Source organism: Tetrao urogallus (assembly GCF_951394365.1).
Source record: "Tetrao urogallus genome assembly, chromosome: 1".
Lineage (NCBI taxonomy): Eukaryota > Metazoa > Chordata > Aves > Galliformes > Phasianidae > Tetrao > Tetrao urogallus.
This window is the reverse complement of record NC_136813.1, coordinates 144,606,627-144,626,600: the sequence shown is the minus strand read 5'-3', so window position 1 is coordinate 144,626,600 and position 19,974 is coordinate 144,606,627. Positions and strand designations below refer to the sequence as shown.

The 19,974-nt window shown below is 43.6% G+C and overlaps 1 protein-coding gene across 2 annotated transcripts in view; it reads right to left on the bottom strand.

Moving 5' to 3' along the window:
* EP300 (EP300 lysine acetyltransferase) overlaps positions 1–18,092 on the bottom strand; it is a gene marked incomplete at both ends in the record, with an annotated part of 56,084 nt that extends 37,992 nt beyond the window's left edge. For both annotated transcript variants that reach the window (XM_079548237.1, XM_079548238.1), the window contains 2 exons: positions 5,038–5,696; positions 17,999–18,092. In XM_079548237.1, coding sequence (XP_079404363.1) covers positions 5,038–5,696; positions 17,999–18,092 — 753 coding nt within the window. The remainder of the gene's footprint in view (positions 1–5,037; positions 5,697–17,998) is intronic.
* Positions 18,093–19,974: the final 1,882 nt, after the last annotated feature.

Genomic DNA, 19,974 nt, shown 5'->3' with positions numbered 1-19,974 from the left:
GTAAAAACATATGTGGCTGCACTGTGGCCCAAAGTCAGCGAGTTCAGAATCTGCACTCTTGGCCTACCTTCTTCCACTGCTCTTCCCACTGCACTTCTTCATCTACTCCACCTGCCATCCACCTCTCTTTCTCTCCTCATAGCCTCAGGTTCCTTCCATCACACACATGAGGCCTTCACACACAGCAGAGCAGAGGCACATTGCAGTAAAGGAGAGGGATAAAAAGCAACAGATAATGATGCATGGCTGCTAGGTGGCAAAGGTAATCTCAAATGTTTATTCCTACACACAGCAGAAAACAACTGTGCTCAATTTTCCTTCCTCCACCAGCTGAGTTTTTATAACATCGGTTGAAATAACCCAACATTTGCACTATCAGCTATGCATCTCTACTGGGGTAACTGTAGTACGTGCACTAGTTTAAGAGCACACTGATGTAATCTTTCCATATTTGCAAGTAGAAGTTAATTAACTTTCCTAAACCGGGAAGTTATTTTTATTAAATTCCAGCTGGCTCTTTAAAGAGGAGATCTTGTAACTGATTTATCGTACATCGCTTTCTGGTGCCATTCAACTCTCCGATAGAGCTCACATACAGTCTAACAAAATTGCGCCAGAGATATCTGCTACAATCTTTCCAAGGATTGTTACTGATGGTTATTCTCTGCAGATGATCTCATTATGTTTTAAGGTATCTACTGCAAGATACAAGCATCATTTCACTGCCATTTGTGTGAGAAACTCCCCTATCCACTCAAACTTAGATCCCCAAAGACAAAACCTTCCTGCTTCCTTTCTTCCTCTAACGCATTCTTCCCATAACTGGGACAAAGTGAGCAATTATCCACCTTTTACAAAGAAGAAAAAGCAAAGGACCATGACATACATCTACACTTGCAATTAATTAGTACTTGACCACAGGGCACACTTGGGGCACAGAATCTAAATGCTATGGGTACTCTCGCACATCGAGTCAAATGATTACTGCAAATAAAGCAACCGAGAACACTGATCTGCTGCTGCCCAAAGCGTGACATGCATATACTAACATTAATGCACATACATTGGTTTTTAATTTCTTTACTTAAATTTGCTTTACCTAGATTTTGGAGAGTGTCATGATTTTCAGCCTCTGCAACTTTCAACACGACATTTCTGAATGTTTTATTTAAAGGAAGGTCTAAATAATCGTCTTTGTAAAATATGGCAATTGATTCTTAACCCAAGTGCTATGCACTGATAAAACAGAATAGTGCCTCCTGTTATAAGAAGAGGGAGCTCTGTATATACTCAGACAATAAGCCACATTACTAAGAATTAACACCACTTCTAAATGTTTAGAGTAATCTCACACACAAGTGGAACGATCCAACAGGAAAGCCAGCAGCTCCCCTACTCACCTGGATTGCCTTCAGGTCCCTGTTGTTGATGAAAGAGCATTGTGGGGATCAGTGGGAGACCCAATGTAAATGGCCTGAAAGTCAGGTGGACCTGTGCACTTTGTGAAGGGTATGGCCTTCTAACAAAAGGCTGGACTGTAAGACTCATCAATAACTGGGAACTGCAGGAGCCAGGAGGAAAAGCCACACTAAGGTTTTAACTATACATATTTCCAAATGAAGAATGCTTCAAAACAGAAAATATGAACTTGGTCTTAACTTATTACAGAGCTTAAGTTTGCTGTTTACTCTTGAATCAGAACTGGAAGGCTAGCCAGTGAAATAAAATGCCTGAAAAAAAAAAATGCCTGAATGGTGAAAAAAATCAAAGCATTACAAATAGTTTCCAAAACTCTATTTTAAGAGTAATAGGAGTATCTGTCCCCTGCGCGCTATCAAGCACCCATCAAACAAAAAGCTATTCAACAAAGCAAAACTTGTTCTAAATCCTTTCCTCTCCAAACATTCCTTTCAGGCTGAACCTTCCCAGGTGTTTGGAAGCCATCCCAATACGACTGCAGGGCCCATGCCCTGACCACAGCACCCTCTCCTTGTGCCCATCCCCTCCCCTAACTTCAGGTGCATCATAAAAATCACAGAATGGCCTGGGTTGAAAAGGATTGCAATGATCAGCCAGTTCCAATCCACTGCTATGTGCAGGGTAACCAACCAGCAGACCAGGCTGCCCAGAGCCACATCCAGCCTGGCCTTGAATGCCTCCAGGGATGGGGCATCCACAGCCTCCTTGGACAACCTGTTCCAGTGCTTCACTACCCTTATGTGCATCAGAAAACTCATTCAAATTACAACTTTTTTTTTTTATTCCAATGACCAGGTGAGTTTCAAGCCTGGATTCATTTCCCACATTAGCACCACTGCTACAGAGACAGGAATGCCTGTTTGTACTCCAGAAATGGCTTACAACATACATACAAGCTACAGCATGGGACCACGCTACAAGTGGCTGATGAGGACAATTCAAGTTTTTGTGTATCTGCTGACCTCAAATCAATTGGTTACGGGCATTTGGGATTTCAAGCACAAAAATAAATAAATAAATTAATAAATCCACCAAACAACAACAGAAGTTACACAACTAGGAAAGTGAGGAACATGCCTACCATGCAGAGCGAGCGTCCCACTGCCACCAGCTGCTAAGGAGAGGAAGAAAACATTTCAGCAGCTCCATAGAACAGCAGAACAAAGCATGACCACCCTGCTGCTAAAATCCAGGACCACTGGGAGCTCATCTTTACCATTAGAAGAGCACAACCTCCTCCCTCCCAGTAAGTTAGCATAGCACCAAACATACGGTACTGTCTGTAAAAGCCACGGCGGATGACACACCTCTGTCTTACTGAAGGACAACTCCCAGAAGCAACCTCCCACCACATAAAGGGCCAACTCTGCAAAGCCAACACAACATCGCTGAATGCGGCCCAAACGTTTTGCCTATTTTTTTTCCCCTCCTACTAAAGGACAGCTCTGAAATAATGCCCATTTTCACAGCGATGAAGGAAACGTATGAAAGTTACTCCACAAACTCCCACGTTAGCAGCGACACCGTGCTAAATTTATCAGTTAAAAAAAAAAAAAAAAAAAAAAAAAAGGCTTTTGAAAACAACTGCTTAGGGTCCTATGTTTTCATCCACTTTGTGAAGATTTGTAGGTGGGGGAAAAACAAAAGCAGATGGGTGGGGAGATGAAGCGGTCCGACATGCCTGTTGTCAGACTGCGCTAACTCCACTGCACGAAGTGAAACACAGGCTCCCTGCCAGCAGCCAAACCAATTGAAGGCATTCTGGAATTTCAGCCTCCATTTCAGACCGTGCTTTCTCATCCGGCAGCCGGGGCTGCTTTACGCGGGCTGTGCCTGCTGAGCTCACCCTATGAGTCTCCAAGGGTTTTCTCAACAATTAAAGAACTTTACCTCCAGCTTACCCCCCACACTCCCCCTCCTTTTTCATCTCTCTTTTTTCTATTTAAATCAGGCTGAGACTACAAGCAAAAAAGCAGAAGTTCTGCATTGGTGTAGAGATTCCCCAAAGCACAAGGTGCTGCTTACTTTAGATGTAAAGCACAAGGCAGGATTTTAAGAAGCAATGAAGATGTCTTCATTTTGAACTATTTCAGCCAAAAACTCAATTTTGTGGCCTTCCTTGATATCTCCTAGATAAAGAACATGGTGTTTCGTTGTTGTTTTAACAGTTTAAAGTTCCACTTTAGGTACAATAAATAAGGATTAAGATGTTACATTTCAGCCTGAAATTCGGTGCATTAATTTTGGATCTCTGAATACAGGTTTTTTGTTTTTTGTTTTAATCAAAATTTAATAAAGTCAACAATCAACTAATTCCAATACAAAAACACTTCCAAGTATTTCTTTCCACTATGAATTACATCTACTGTAGCAATGGGACTTTGCAGCAAAGCATTGATCAAGCAAAGCTACATGAAATGAACAGACCACAAAATTAACATGTTACCAGTCACAGCTATCAGAACCACAGTTAGCAGCACACTGAGCTCAAGCAAGCAGCTAAGATCAAGAAAGATTTTAATAATGCTCATAAGACATTAACATTTTATTTAGTACATTAAAACATAGCAAAATCATCAACACAGCAGAATTCAGTCCTTCTAAAAACAGTTTCCACTCATTAACCAATAAACACAAAATAGCCCCATCAAATGAAATGAAATGTTTACATATTTTTGAGGCTTTTTAATCAAAACTCAAAAACTTATGCAATATTCATCTGTTTCCCTATGCTAGTGCAGCTATTTGTGCAAGCTAAGACAAATTTTAAACTTGTAACTTAAATCATTTGGTCTTCTCTCACTTTTCCAGAGCAATTACACAACTGCTTCATTCAAATCTCTTACATTACAAAAGCACATCCATTCCCCCTCTCCCCCTCAATATATTTTTTCAGCTTTCCAGTTTAGAAAAAGGTAGGCAAAACCTTTCCAAACTAAAAACTAGAGCTGGGTGCAACTGGACAGCTGTTAGGAACCCAACTCTTGTTTGTAGGTATTCACACAAGCATTCTTTCTCCAGTAACTGAAGCATGTATTTTTCTATAAATCCAACATATGTCCTAAACCATGCAGCACATCAGCCCATTCCAACTCGTATTTGCCTCTTCTCACCTGCTGCAGCTCAAACCAATACTCATCTGATCACAGGCAGCAAATACTCTCATTAAGTGTCACACAGAAAAGCATCACAACTTCTAGAAGACCCCATTTTGTTCCCATCACACTCACCAAACTAGATGAGAAGATACAGTTGTGGACAAAAGCACAAAATAGATTAAATACTATGAAGTTAAGTTTGCATTAACATTGACGATCTATGCTGCCACAGAATTAAAAAAACAAAACACCACCACTTAACCTAGGAAAAACTATACTTACTGAGTAACTTCTTGTTTCCCCTGATTGCCATAAATACCACTTTGGCAGTATAGTAATTATTTAGCACAAGATTCAGGACTCTTAAAAGACAAAAAATCCTATTCCACAGAATCTCTACTGCAGATGAAATAAAATGATGTGAAAAAAGGGTACTAAAGTCAAGCTTAGCTTGCCTTACCTTGTTCATGGCTCCAGGCTGCGGCCCCCTCAGTCCAGCCTGTCCCCCCATCTGCGGGGAGCCTTGCTGCAGTGTCTCAGCCAATAAGTTACCAGCAGTTCCCATTCCTGGGTTTGGGTATGGCATATTTGGTCGCCCTCTGCCTGCTCCAATCGAACCGTTCATGACTTGCCCCTGCATCACCCCCTGTCCATTGCCTGCTGCCAACATCCCAGGATTCATGCCAGCATTCATCCCTGTGTTCATTCCCATGCCAGGCTGGTTAACTGGACTGTTTACTGTTGGCATCATTCCCGCTGTAGATTGGGCTGAAGGACCCTGATTTGGTCCACTTGTACCCATCGCCATACTGGGAGAAGTCAACCCAGCCTGCGCCATGGGGCTCTTCACCATGCTGTTCAACATTCCCATTCCAGGGCTATTTTGTGGAGTTTGGCCGGCCATGCCCTGCCCAGGGCCACCGACCCCCATATTGAGATTTGGGGAGCTACCAGCCCGTAAAAGTTCTGACAGCTGCTTGTGTTTAGAGGCAGCATCTTGTGCCAGGCCAAGGCTGGTCTGCAGCTGATTAATGTCACCACCATTGGTGAGTCCCAGTTCTGTGGAGCTGATCAGTTCATCTGGCAAGTCATGTTCCAGATCAAATAGCGATCCAAAATCTGAAAAACAAGAAGTTTTATAAGGTCAATGCAAGCAGCAGCAGCAGGTTTCTTCTTGAGTAAAAGCCTTGTTTATCAATTCTTTTTCATTGTTCATTTAACTATCAAAAATTCAATCGCTATGTTCCAGTGGAATTCCTCTATCATTTATTATTGAAAACTACCCCGATTAGTCATCATAAAAGTCATTCCTACACCTCATCAAGCCTAAATTGGAGACGGCCATTCTACTTGACTTTCCTGCAATGCCTTATTTTGAAAGAACATGATCTCCCAACTTGTGAAATTTGAAGGGAAAGGAGGGAAAAACTATTAACATTCCATAGTCTGCCAACAGAATTAGACAACTGTTATTAACAAGAATTAAAACACTGATGAGAAAGCACCACCTTAATTTTTAAGCTTTCACTGAAGTATCCCTTTCAGGAAGAGACAACTAGTATCAATTCGTGCTTTTCAGAAAATGTTTCTAAAAACAAAACAGTTTTGTTGTTGTTTGGTTGTTTCTTCCAATTTTCTACACCCAGTCCTTCCCAGAACAGACCTACACAATTAAACTGAGCTTCATGGAATAGCCAGTATTTTTCCCCACAATAAGCATAGCCAGAAAACAATCAAAATAACCTTCCTGGCCACAAAGCTGTAAAAACACAGTAGGATTTAGAAAAAAACACTTAAATAAAATTCATATCACAAGACTCCTTGCAAAGTATACTGCAAGTAATGAAGTAGAAGAAGATTACTATTTAGGATACATAGATAAGGGAATATTACACAGTGTCTAACAAATTCATCAAGAAAAGAAGTTCCAACGTCTGCAGAGATAGCATTCACTTGGTGCCACCTTGGTATTTAATCCAAGGCAGCTAAAACAAAGGTGATCTAAAAAGTTTACTGTATGACGCAGCTACGCCCACCAACTGGGCTGTAAAGCTTAGCATTTGGAATTTGGGAATACACAGTGAAGGGTTTTTCTGGTTTTGTTTTTTTTTAAGTTCTCAACTATGGAAACAGTTCAGCATCACTTTTGAAGAAAGGTCATTTCATGGATGCTCAGTAAGAGGTCTTCCACTGCATCTTCAAAAATTTCAGATCTAGACAAGGACCTACAATACCACTCATTATTTCAGCAATTGCTAAGAAGGAAGTGTCAATTACAGTGAATTTTACAGAGGCTGGAGGATGACTTGTTCCAAATACTAATGGAGAAAGACTACTGTAAAACCAGCATGCAAGTCAGAAAAGCTGAGCAGCATAAGAAACATGTTAAAAATGTTTCATATAACACTGAATCGAAACTGCAGAACTCCAGTACTAAGGGGTTTTAATGGTGATTTATTTTCTTCTTCTTTTCTGAAAACAATTTCTCAACTATCATCACAGATAAGACCATAACTTTTTAGAATTCTGTAAATATATAAAAGGTTAGCAAATATTCAGGTATACCAACACAGAGATTTCAAGAGGAGACTCCATAGCTCCACCTAAGTATTCTTCATCAAGGCAAAGCACCAGAGATGGAATGAGAGTTTCCACTAAAGAGCTGTGTCAAACTGGTAAAATCAACTAGCCCACCTGTTGAAGAAAATGTTCTGCTAAAAGTTCTGCTTTCTGGTACGTTCTAAGGATTCATCTTCAGTGATGCAATATTTTTCAATACAATCAATATTTTTTGAAGTTTCAAAATGAGAGAGGCAAAAGAATGTAGTTCTGTCAAAGTTCTTCATCATTTAAAACCTGGTAGCAGATGGACAAGAACTTCTACTCCAACAGGTGCAGCCTCCGACACAGAGCGAGTCCCAGAACCAAACCCCACTTCATGTCCCCTGACAACAGACCACTCCATACCCAGCCATTCACAACACCACCTGGAAAGTGGTCAGCAGCCATCTGAATACAAAGAACAGCCCGTCTTTCAAACCACCACTGGTATTTACTCAGAAAGACTTATTTACATGATTTCACATATAACACTGCGAAAAGGCAGTGCCATTTGTGTCTTGAGAGAGAGAAAGACTTGCTCATCCTTCTGCACAAGACAATATTAACCTGCCTCTCTGAGGAGCTCGTTCTTTCAAAATTCCCCCTCGTCAAACAAGTGGGTACTTCCAGCTGCTAAGATGACTTGCTCTCATCCAACCCAAGAGCCCTGGTGCAGGCTAACAGAGCTCCTTGGCAAAGTGGATTTGATGCAGACCCACCAGCAGGAAGCAGAAAGCCATAAAAACGCTGTATTCTTAATTAACTTCTCGCATCACAACATACCAACAGCTCCATATCTAAACAGAACAACTAAATGGCTGTGAGATTATCCCATTCTTTACACCCAAAAATTTAAATAAGAAAGCATCCTGTTCTTTCCATATGAAACTAACCTGCAAAGATTGGCAACCACAAAGAATGTGCAATGGAAGAGTTGTGATACAAGAATAGAGCACCTACAAGCCAGAATCATAATGCCAGTGAAGCACCACTCTGACGTGGTTTGCCACTTTCCCCTCTTTTTTTCCCAAGCCTTTTCCAGAGCACAAACTTCAAAGTCTTCTCCAGCCAGATTAAAAGAACACAGAGAAAAATGCTCAGTTATCTGCTCAGCTAAGGAATCACACTTAGGAGTGTGGCAGGAGGCAGAAGACTTCAGATACAAGACTGAAACACGAACAGTCTCAAAGGACCATACAGAAAAATAGGACTTTGTGTGCACATGGCACGCGTTACAATCCATTCCAGTCCTTTACATGTACTGCTCCCTTACAGCCTGCCATAGAGACCTACCTATGGCCACACCAAACGTTGACAAGGTGAGGGCAGACAGCTCTGTGTACGTGACAATCATAGCAAATACATCCACACAAGAGCCAAGAGAACAGCTTAAGATAGAGGTGATAAAAACACATAGAACTGGCTGGCTTTCCAGTGCCATTGCTAGCCCTGCAATCTTTTATCATTGAAGGCACACATGAAGATTTCTTACTAAAAAAACAAAGCTGGTAGTGTGAAGGGAAAGGAGGCAGAACAGTCCTGCAAAGGTTTCCCTACCTGATTCATAAACCTTAGAGACTACGGTGCGTAATCACAGACAAAGAGAAGCTGGGACAGAACAGAACAGATAAAGACTGACCTAAGAGCTCATCAGGATCAGCAAGCAGTAAGTGTTAGAACAGGGTGATTTCACATGATGCTGTTAATGGCATTATGAGTGCATCTCACAAATAAAGGAGAGTGAAATAGATGCTCCTGCCATCTGAGATTACAAAAAATGGAAGGTACCTGTGAAGCACAACATCCAAGTAGGTACTAAATGTTAAACCGAAACAGTCTCTGCATGCAAAGGCATATAATAATTCCCACTACAAACTGTACTGCCACTGAATGTCAAAATGAGTCTTTGTAGAGTGAAGAAACCAGCCAACTCACCATGGCTGCATTAGATCTGTAGTAAGAAAGTGGGTGAGGAAAGTCAGCAGATGGAACTGGTCCATTTTTTGTAGCAGCAGCCCAGCTCACCTAGATTTAGTCACATGAACTGCATCCTCTGCTTTAAGAGTGACTGCAAAGATCACCATGTCAGCTTTTCCTTGTCTGTGGTGCATTGCTTCCACAGTTTTGGACCCTACAAACACTTCTGCTAAGTTTGCCTTTGACAGCTAATCTGCATGACACAAGGAGACTGCCAGACTGGGGTGGAAACCCACCTGACACCAAGAAGGCCCTTAAACCCCTACAGATTCACGGTGAAAACCCACAAGTCATTAAGAAATCAGTGCCCTTTCAACCAAGTCCCAAAGTAGGTATTTCAAACCAGTGTTACTGCAAGAGCGCCAGGCAGTGATAACAGCTGTCAAAGCACACAAGGTAGACATTTCTGATAGAAGTGCTCACAGCACAAGGACAACATATTCCTACTAACTATCAGCAAAGAAACTCACATATGGATTTAAGTGGCATGTGTTAGTTTCTCTTGCATGCTTTCTAGCCTACAGTCAGTAGCCTTCCCATTTCTGGCTTCCCACCACCTTTCAGAACAAAATGGGAGTTTCTATCAGTATGGAGATCAGCCAGCACTAGCAAAAGGACTACAATGAATCTGGTCAGTCTTCTGAGAACTTGCTTACATGCTACAAAACAGCCCAGAACACTTCAATTTCACATGCTCTGTACCACAGCCTCAACAAATCTAAGCACTCCGTCTCGAAGGAGGTGGTATATCTGAAGAAACAGCACCATTTGCTGACAGTGATGCCAGAAGAAGCCTTCACATCAGTCACATAAGCCAACTCATTCCAGTGCTTATTGCTGACCATAGAGAGGGAATGAGACTTTCGGTTTCTGTCCCTGCATCCCATGGACTACATTACATTCTGAACTCAGACATCAAGCTGCTGAGCAGTCCCCTTTTTGCACAAGCTCTCCTGGGTTCCAGAAATGTATCAGTGGATCAAATACTACCACAGTCCTTCGGTTCACAATCAGTCACGTGGGCAAGGCTCACTACAAGACACTGAACACAAAGTATGCACGTGACAAGGTTGACAGGAGCTGTGGATGATGACAGATTACACAGAAGACATGAAACCTATGCTATGCTTTCAGACAAATAGCAGCAATAAGGTGCTGAGCACAGTATCTTCCCCACATGGCAACATCAAAGCTATCCAGGAATTGAACAGAGTCAAAGTATAACAGCAGGAAAGCCCAGCAGATACAACCAACGCCCAATAGTAAGCAGCACCAGTAGTACAGGCCCTAAAAGGCATTGCCTGAAATGCCCATAAAAACAAAACAAAAAAAAAAAGGGGGGGTAGGGGGGGAGGCAGAAAACAAGAAGTAAAAGTGGCAGAATGGGACGCTGAGCTGCATTCTCACCAGGCAACTCTGAGGTATCCATGAAAGTGCAGAAGCAAAGGTGAAGCACAGACTGGTAACAAAGCACTAATAAAAGAAAATCATCAATTCCCACGGCATCTGCAATGGCAGAAGATGAAGCCAAGCATGTTCAGGCAACTTCAATGGGGGAAAAGCACACTAAGAAAGAGGCAAAAACTCTCAAGATTCCTACCAAGTGGGTGTGAGAGAGTTTTGCTATATTTTGGAGACCAGATTTACGCTTATGATTAAAAGCCTTGAAAGAGAAAGCTTTTCACATAAGATGGTCTGTGAAGCCACAATTACCCAACGGTAACGAGAACTTTGCCAAACCATTTTTCCTACCTTAAATTGGAGAGTTTAAAATAATCCACTAATTTGATTCAAGACAAAAGGGGGAAAAAACTATTCAGCATCAGCCTACACAATTAAGGTCTAGATTCATCATTGCTACTACTGCTGCTTCCAAAATCCTATGGCATCAGCCTCTGCATAACTGTAGTCATCATACACAGCTGAAGTGGAAGCACAATGTGGAGGTCTTCACTACTGCTTGTGCAAGAACAGCTGAGAATTCTTATGCTGTATGACAGTATTTCAATAACAGCCTTCGCAATAGACTTAATTTTTAATTCTGTTCCCTGTGAGAAACTGGGGAAGCACTGCCTCCTCCTTCCTTCCTGCTAATCCAGTGAAGACCTAAATTTGCTCACCACATCAAGGAACTTGATAACTTGAAGACAAACCACAAACAAAACAAGCAAAAAATACATCTGAAAGGGACGCATGCTACTCATTCTGAGAGCGGGCTCAGCACCCCTAGAAGATACCATGTGCAAAGGCACAAAACATGTCAGCAAGTCATGCTAGCACACAGCTCCAGGCATCAATTTTTAAAAACAACCAGAAGTTTGTTGGTCAAGAAGTGCAATTCATTACCTAGAACACACAATTTCATACTAGTTAGCAGATAGAAACATCAGAATTTTGCAAGCATAAAAAAGTCACTTTAAACAAGTAGCCACTTATTGCTCAACATCTATTGAAGGTTATCTTAGGACCACACTCTTCCTTAATTTTTCAAGTTATTCTCAACCCCTTTCAACTTACATTTAGGAGAAAAGTCTAAATTCCATGCAGAAAACTAATCTACAAGTTTAATTTATACTCTACTCCAGCTAGTTTACAGACCAGTTTTAGTAGACTCTGGATAACGTGAGTCTTGCAATGCTAGATGAATACTGTGTTTTCATTTTCATTCAAAGCTTTTTACAAGGTAGCATTTAGAGATACAGATGAGTGCAGTTCGCTGCTGAGAAAGAGTGAAAACTTAATGATTCTGGAACATGGATTTTGCTCTAGGGAAACTGAAATGTGGTAATCATATATGGAAGACATTACTTCAGGTGGAAGTTCAAAAACACTGTTCTTTGTGCAGCAGCATACTCACGCTTTTATGTAATACAGCAAAAAGGTACCAGCCATGCTGTCCTTGATGATCCAAATAAGATGAAGCGCTGATATTTCAATTCCAAGGTGCTGAAGTCACACAGTTAACCATTAACTTGTGAGCGTGCTGGTGTTCGCACGAATTTCATTGTGCTACCTTTCAAGTCCCAAATTAGTATTCTCACTCCCAAGAGTATCCTGCTTTTGGATGCCACTGAAATTCCCATAGGGCCACGTTAGGTTACATACTGCTTGTCTGTGGTATTGTTAGAGAGTAAGAAAAGCATCTTAGCCAGGAGTCTGATAAATGCTGGAGCATCACACACACAAGTCTGGAAAGCTGGTGGTCTCTGCAGTCTGAGAGCTGCTGGTTTGCTACACTCACAAAAAAATGGGTACGTGCAGATAGGAAGGGAACACCTTTACGTCTGCAAACGGACATCATCAGCTTCATTTAAAAAATGGTTACAAATCAGTTTCAAGGAAAGAATGAAGCTGACTTTGTTGTCATCTCCAACTCTGAAATGATGCAATCTACATACACAATTAGCAGAGTGAAGTCCGTTTTCTGACTGACTTGAGTTCATTCAACATCACTCCTGAGGAAAACCAGAAAGGTAGTATCAAGTTCATAGATACAGAAACCAAAAGATAGTAGCTGATCAGACATCAGCTTCAACCAGTAATTCAGCTGGAGCTCCTGATATCCAGGAACCTCACAGTTCTGCAAGGAAATAAATGTAGTTCAAAATTCCACTTCTTCTGGTGATGCAGAATAAACGCAGTACAGAGGAGTTTTGTACTGTCAAAAATGGAAAAGAGCTAAAGGTTTATCCAGCCTATTTTACAGTCATCAATAATAGAAAGAGATCTGCATAGTTTCTGAAAATCTTGCAATCAACTTTTACTTTTTTGGTGCAAATTCTAGCTTAGACCATGGTTTTGTATCCGCGCTGTTCCTGTAAGCACAGCCAACTAAGCCATGAGTTACTATGAATGGAGTAGTGAATTTATCATTCTTTTTCCTGACTTTCATCAGAAAGTTCTGTAAGAGAAGAGTGCTTGAAAAAGCAAATAACGCATTTTGCAGAACTCTAAACACGTTCATATGCCAAGGCATTTTAAGCAAACTTGTTGCTATTTAGGAAGCAAACAAAATCACGTTGGCCGATAATATCAGTCACTGCTCAGGGAGAGGACTTCTGTGAATTGCCCTGCATCCACTTCTACTTGAAGCTCTACAAACTCAACCTAACCACGGATGTGCTGTCACTGCATACAACCATATGCAGAGACAGATGTATTTTACTTCAGCCTGCTGCTACAGTGTAAGGAAAGACTGAAAACCCAGGTCCTTGGAGACAGGTGCGTGGTGTTTATCTGATGGTGAAAACGACACAGCAAAAATACCCTGTTTGCCAGATAACAACTCCGAGTGACTTCTGGCCAAACCCTCTCTAAGGGGGCACTACTTACAGTGATGAGCAAAGTTAAAGTAATGGCATTGCATTGTTAGAACATGCACTGAAAGGCTGCTCCTCTGAAGAGCAGGCAAAAAATACACATGAAATCACAGCAAATTAAAATCTAGTAATAAAATCACTTTGAACTTTTCCTGCAAAAACTTTTTCCTGTACCTTTGTAATTTGGACATTGCTGATCGCCAGTACCTCATAAAATGGACATTCTCAAAAAAGCTCCAGATCCCACTACACTCTCCCCAGATAAAGCCTGCTGAAGGGTGGAGGGTTTTTCGTGCAAATACAGAACTGACCAATGATCTGAACTAGGACCTGCCTGGACTAAATCCTAACCCTGCTCTGACAACGTGGAGAAAAGATGCAAAAGTTAGCAGGGTATTTTTCATGACCTGTGTAAGATACACCCAACTCAGCGGAGTAGCAAAAGCAGCCGCACAGCAATCTGAAAGTGCAGGAACAACCAAAGCCTGTAGGATTTCCTTTGAAAAGTTACTAAGCGCCATCAGAACGGTCAGTTTGCAAAACATTTAATAAACCTTCCTCCTAATGCAGGTACTCTGACAGCCCAGACAACTATAAGGCAGAGATACCCCTTCACTCTCCCTGGCAGATGCAGTGTCTGCTCCTGGCTTGCAGACAATCTACTGCAACACCTGGTTTACAGACTGTATTATCCAACAAACTCTATTTTAAAGCATTTCTCAGCTCACTACAAGTAATACTTAGGAGAAAAAAGAAAAAAGTGGTTCAACAGGAAGGAATAGAAATATTGAACTGATGGCTTCAAGCAGATAATGACTTGGTCTTTGACACTGGTCAGAAAACAGATTTGTGAAAGTTATTTAAAAGATGTGCATACAAACTGTAAGAAGAAAAAAAAAAAAAAAAAAAAAAATCGATAGCAGAGCGAAAACAGAGTTGAAAACCTTACAAGTGCATCTGGAAAAGGCAGAAAGACAAGATCAGTAAGATTCATTTCAAGCAAAGAAACAGTCTGATAACATTTGGAACAAATGAAAGATGAGGATCAGTCAAAACTGTAGCAGTCCAGGTGAGAAGTTTGGGTTTTGTTTGTTGGTTTGTTTTTTAGGGTTGTTTTCATGCAAGATTTAAACCTTTGCTGTAAGGGAGAGGAAAGTTTTAAAGGTCAAAAGCAGTTCCTGAAAGAAACTAACAAAACAAGATGACAAACTGTGTGTAAGACAGGTTCTGAAATGGAGAGACTGAAGATGCGTTAGCGCTCAGAAAAATGAGACTTTTGGATACGTTAAAGTGAAGGAAGTTAAGGCACATATCAAATTGGCAGTGATGTCTGATAGAACGTGCGCCAACTAATTAATCGTAGAAAACTGACTTAGAGCAAGTCAGAAACACTAAGCACTTCCAATCCTATTTTCAGATCTAACAACCAAAGCAGCGATACCGTACCAGCATACTGCAGTGCTGCGTATATTCCATTTTTATTCCTTGATGGAAGACAGCAGTCTTTGGAGTCTGCAGCCCCAAAAGCTTTCCCAGTATACAGAACCCAGGTCATTTCTAAGGGCAGTGAGCACTGTAAAAAAATGATTAACCTCATCCTTACTGAATACACCAGGTAGAAATTTGTATGTGGCAATCTCAGCATCGCCGCAGGAAAAACTGAAGCGATCACAGATAAAAAGGACGACATGAAATCAATGCTGTAAAGCATCCAGTTAAAAATGAATTGTTATGAGGGACTTCTACTCATTTACTCAAGGAGATCGTTTCTCAGGATGCACTGAAATTATGCCATTTTAGCGGCGAAAAAAAACAGACTGAGGTATAAATTCATTTGCTAATATAGTGTTAAAAAAAATAAATCTTCCCAGATCAGATGCAACATATGAAAACAGTGTCTCTACCAGAGAGGAAGGGTAAGCAAATAAAGCTACACTGGCAAATTTTCTCAATGTAGCTACTCAGTACAGAAAAGTTGCTAGCACAGTGTCAAATTTACATGCTACACTGAGGACACCGTGCCAACCAAAAGGTGAGCCCACGGTAAAGCTCTGAGCCTTAATACCTGAAAATAATACATATATGATTACCATTCTTCTATCCAACTAATTATTTGAGTTTAGTATATTCCCAGTGCCAGAAAATGAGCAGCATCCTGAAATGAAAACGTGGGTGAATCAGAGGCTCAGTCACCAACATAAATACACCAAACTCCTACTGGGTTGGGAGTAAGTTAACTTACAGCCAGCCATCACTTCCACGTACCTAACAGGCTGAAACTGTATTTCACATTAAGAAATCAAGGCAACAAGTCCACAGCAAAAGAAACACACAGTCCCACTGTGCACATGTGCTGCAAAGTTTGATGCACCCTTGAAGGTTCTTAACCTCTCTCCCTCCAGGTTGAATATGGAAATCAAACCCTGAGTTTAAAAAGAGTGCTGGAATAAACACGTGAGCGCCGTGTTTCTGATTTTCTATAATGAACTCTGGAGTGGGGACAAGCTAACAGATTCGCTACGTGGAATTTATGATAGAAGAGCTGCTTGCACTATTTTAAAACAAAGAGCAGATAGTTTAACCTATCTGGTTAAATGGCAATTTGAAAATCGCTTCCCGCAACAGCAAAAGCGAGACCAAAAAAGGAGCCACGCAAGCAGCAACTGAAAAACATAACCTTCAAAATATATTTATTGGTTCAGCGCACTTGATTTTATTTCATTAGAGAAACAGGTGTAGTAAGTTAAAAAAAAACAAAATGGAAGTGTCCCAAATGCAGGTTAAAAACTGTCAGTGAGGAAACCAGCAGGGTTAAAAACCCTCTGTGTAGTATCCGTGAAGTGTCTGCAGCACTACAAACCTCTGCATTGCCACCAGATGATGACCACCTCAGTGAGTCTACAAGAATTTTATTCCATTTTGTGCTGCCACTTCTGAGTTTCTGCTCAATACTCCTCAGTGTTTCACTGTAACTAGAAAAAGTTCATTTATTAAGCTGCTCGATAAGCTCACAATTAAAAACCAACACATTAATTCACATTCAAAAACATAAGGAGATCACCACTGCCAAGGCAAAGTCAAAATGGTTACTGCTGAATTAGGCACTGGTTTCCAAGCCCAGCAGTCAGCTCTGGCTAAAGATTCTCCAGCCCTCTTCTGCTCTCTCACCGAAGACCTGTTGATATTGGGGGAACAGTCATTTCCTCCAGTCACACACTACCCTTCCTAGATCTAACACACTCTAAAAGTTGCACACAAACTTTTCAGAACTAAATACGTCATTCACCAAGTACAGGGAAGACAAAAGTCACAATCTGAACGTGATTCCAAGCAGCACCACAGCCACTGTTCAATCCAACTGAATCCTGTAACCTTCTGCTTACTGTCAAGAGACCGATCAATCAGCTACCTTATACTTTGAAAACTGTTCCTTTTTTTCAGCAGCTCTGATCGCTGTCCACATCTCCACAGGCTCCAGAAGACCTAAAGTGACTGGAATGAGATTCCAGGGTACAGGTAACCAAGTGCACTCACAGCAGAACAATACCAAAAGCTTATCTGCTTCTCAAGAGGCATCCAAAAGCTGAACATCCCTTTGGTACACCCTCTGCCCTCCCAGCACAACCAGATCTATCTGCAAGGCGTTAGGACACCCATCGCTTCTCATCTCCACAGCATCACCAAGGGCTTCTGCAGGGACTGCAGAGAAGCCCCTCATCTATCTACAGGGCAATTTCAGACATTTTGGTCTCACAGCAAAGAAATGGGAGATAAGTAGAAGTGCACTCCATATTGATTCTTGATGCAAATAAGGTATAGTAACATTTTGTTTCTTTAAGAGTCCTGATGAACCTCATGTCCTAAACTAGCAATCTGGATTCAGGATTTAAGCTACCGGCTTTGGCAAAAGAACTGTTTGAAGCAAATGAAAAAGCAAATTTTGGATGTTCTTCTGCAAAGAAGAATCACAAAAAAATAATGATAAAATAAGCAGCGTGCACAAGAGAGAGGGAAAAAGGAACAGAGAAATAAATCTAATTTCTAAATGAGCTCTAGAAGAAAAAATACACACATGTATCCACCTAAAATAAGAAATAAGCCACGCATTCGTGCATGTGGACAGGCACACCCATAAATTCAACAATAAAGAGTGCTAAAGATGATGCTTCTGTGCAATTTCAATTTTCTGCAACAGGAATTCAAGGTAGCCGGCTTCGCGAGGAGCTCTGCCATAGCTACAGTGTAAAAGACAAGAAAAGGACTAAATCTCATCAGCCAGCGATTGCCCAAAAGCACAATGCAGCGAGCTGCTTCGCTTCCAAAAGAAACAGAAGGGCAGAAAGACACGAACAGCCTCCTGCGCCGTGAAGGGAATGGGGTCGGGGCTGGAAGGGAGGGAAGCGTGGAAAGGCCGAGGGCAGGCCCGAGGCAGAAGGAAGAAGGGGGAGATTCGGGCAGGAGAGGGGAGAAACAGGGGAGAAAAGGGAGAGAAAGCAGGCCGAGGCCCGAGCCCCCGAGACTGACCTGTGCCGTCGCTGGCGGACACGGAGAGCGCCGGCGAAGAGAGTTTAGGCCGCTTGGCTGAAGGCGGGCCCGGCTCCACCACATTCTCGGCCATTTTTAATTCTTTTTTAGACAATCACTCCGAGCAGAGAGACGGCGGGGAGAGCCCCCAAACCCCAACCTCCTGGGGCCGGGCCCTCGGGGGGCTGCGGAGCGACGATGCGGAGGGGCGAGGAGCGGCCGAGTTCCCCTTTTTCCGCCCCTGGGAGGAGCGGGGCGAGGTGGAGAGCGGAGGGGCTGAGCGAGGCCTCGGCCCGCGGGCGCGGGGCTGGCAAAAGCCCCCGCCAAAAATAAGAATTAAAAAAAATTAAAAATAATTCAGAAAAAAAAAAAAACAAAAAAAAACCCAAAAAACAAAAAAACCCGAGGCTGGTGGTGTTGGTTGGTTGGTTATTTTTTTGTTGTTGTTGTTTGGTTTTTTGGTTGTTTTTTTTTCCCCTCCTTCCAGTGAGATTAATCCCGGCTGTTGTGCTGCTGGTGCTTCCTCGCCGCCGTCACCATCATCATCTTCATCCTCCGGGGGCTCTTCTCCTCCTCCTGCTGCTGCTGCCTCCTCACCGCCGCCATCAGCCTCTTCCTCCTCGGCGCCGTCCTCCTCCTCCTCATCGCCACCAGGAGGCGGGCGAAGGAGGAGGGGAGAGAAGAAGGAGGAGGAAAAAAGAAAAAACGACCGCCGTCCTCCTCCTCCCGCAGCAGCAGCGCCTTCCCCCTCCGACACCACCCTGCGAAAAAGAACCCACCGGCAGCGAGCGGGCCGGGGGCAGGCGGGCGGCCGGGCGGCCCCAGCTCCAACGCGCGTCTTCCTCTCGGTCGCTCCGCTTAATGGCTGCAGCAAGGGGAGCTGGAAGGAGGATGAGGATAAGTCCCAGGAGTCTCCGCTTCACATCTTGTTGTGCAGAAGGAGGAGGGGTTGTTGTCCTGATGGAGGCAGCGCCGATCGCGGGATGGGGAGCCGGGGGGCCGGGTTTCGACACCCTCTGCTTTCCCCCCCTCCCCCTTCTCCTTCCCCTCCTCCGCCCTTTTCTCCTCTTCTTTTTCCCCTTCCTCTTTCTCTCGCTCTCAGTATTGCGCTGCCCCCCCCTCGGGCGCAGGCAGAGGGGCCGAGCCCACGGCAGCGGCAAGAGGAGGAGGAAGGAGCCGGCCCCTCCCCCGCTCTCTGCCTACCTTCCCCCTCCTCCCGGGCGGCCGAGGATGGCTGCGGGCGCCGGGGCCGGGCGGGGAGGGGGCTGCCCGGCTCCGCTCCGCCACGGGGACTCCCTCTTCGCGAGGGTGGGGGAAGGAAGCGACGAGGTTGGTAGCGGGGGGGGGGGGTGGGGGGGGGGGAGAAGAGGGAGGAGGGGGTGCGGCTCAGCGACCCCTCCGAGCTGAATTGAAGCGGGGGAGGGGGGGGATTAAAATTAAAGTAATAAAATCAAATAAAGATTCCGCCGGGGGTGGGTTAAATGGCCGAAGGAGGGAGGGGGAGGGGGGTCCCGGCGCTGCCCGCGGGGGGGCGGATGGGCGGGGGGGAAGAGGGGGGGGGGGGGGGGGGGAGGCGGGACGCGCAGCGGCGCGGGGGCCGGGCGCAGGCTCCCTACTGCCCCTGCCTGCCGCTCGGCGGCCGCCGCTCCCGGGGCGTGCGGAGGAGCGAGCGAAGCGGGGGGGAAGGGAGGAAGGAAGCGAAGGGAGAAATTAAATAGAATGAAATTTAAAAAAAAAAAAAAAAAAAAAAAAAAAAAAAAAAAAAAAAAAAAAAGGGAGGAGGGAAAGAGAAGGAAAAGAGAAGGGAGAAAGCAGGGGGCGGGCGGCTCGGTTCCTCGCTGCTCTCCCCGTCCCCTGGTCGGGCCCCTGGATCTCTCTGCGCTGCCCTCCCCCCGGCTCGCCCCGTCCGCTCGGCCTCTGGCTGTCCCTCCCTCCGTCGCTCACACACAAACAAAATGGCGGCTGTTGTTTCTTCA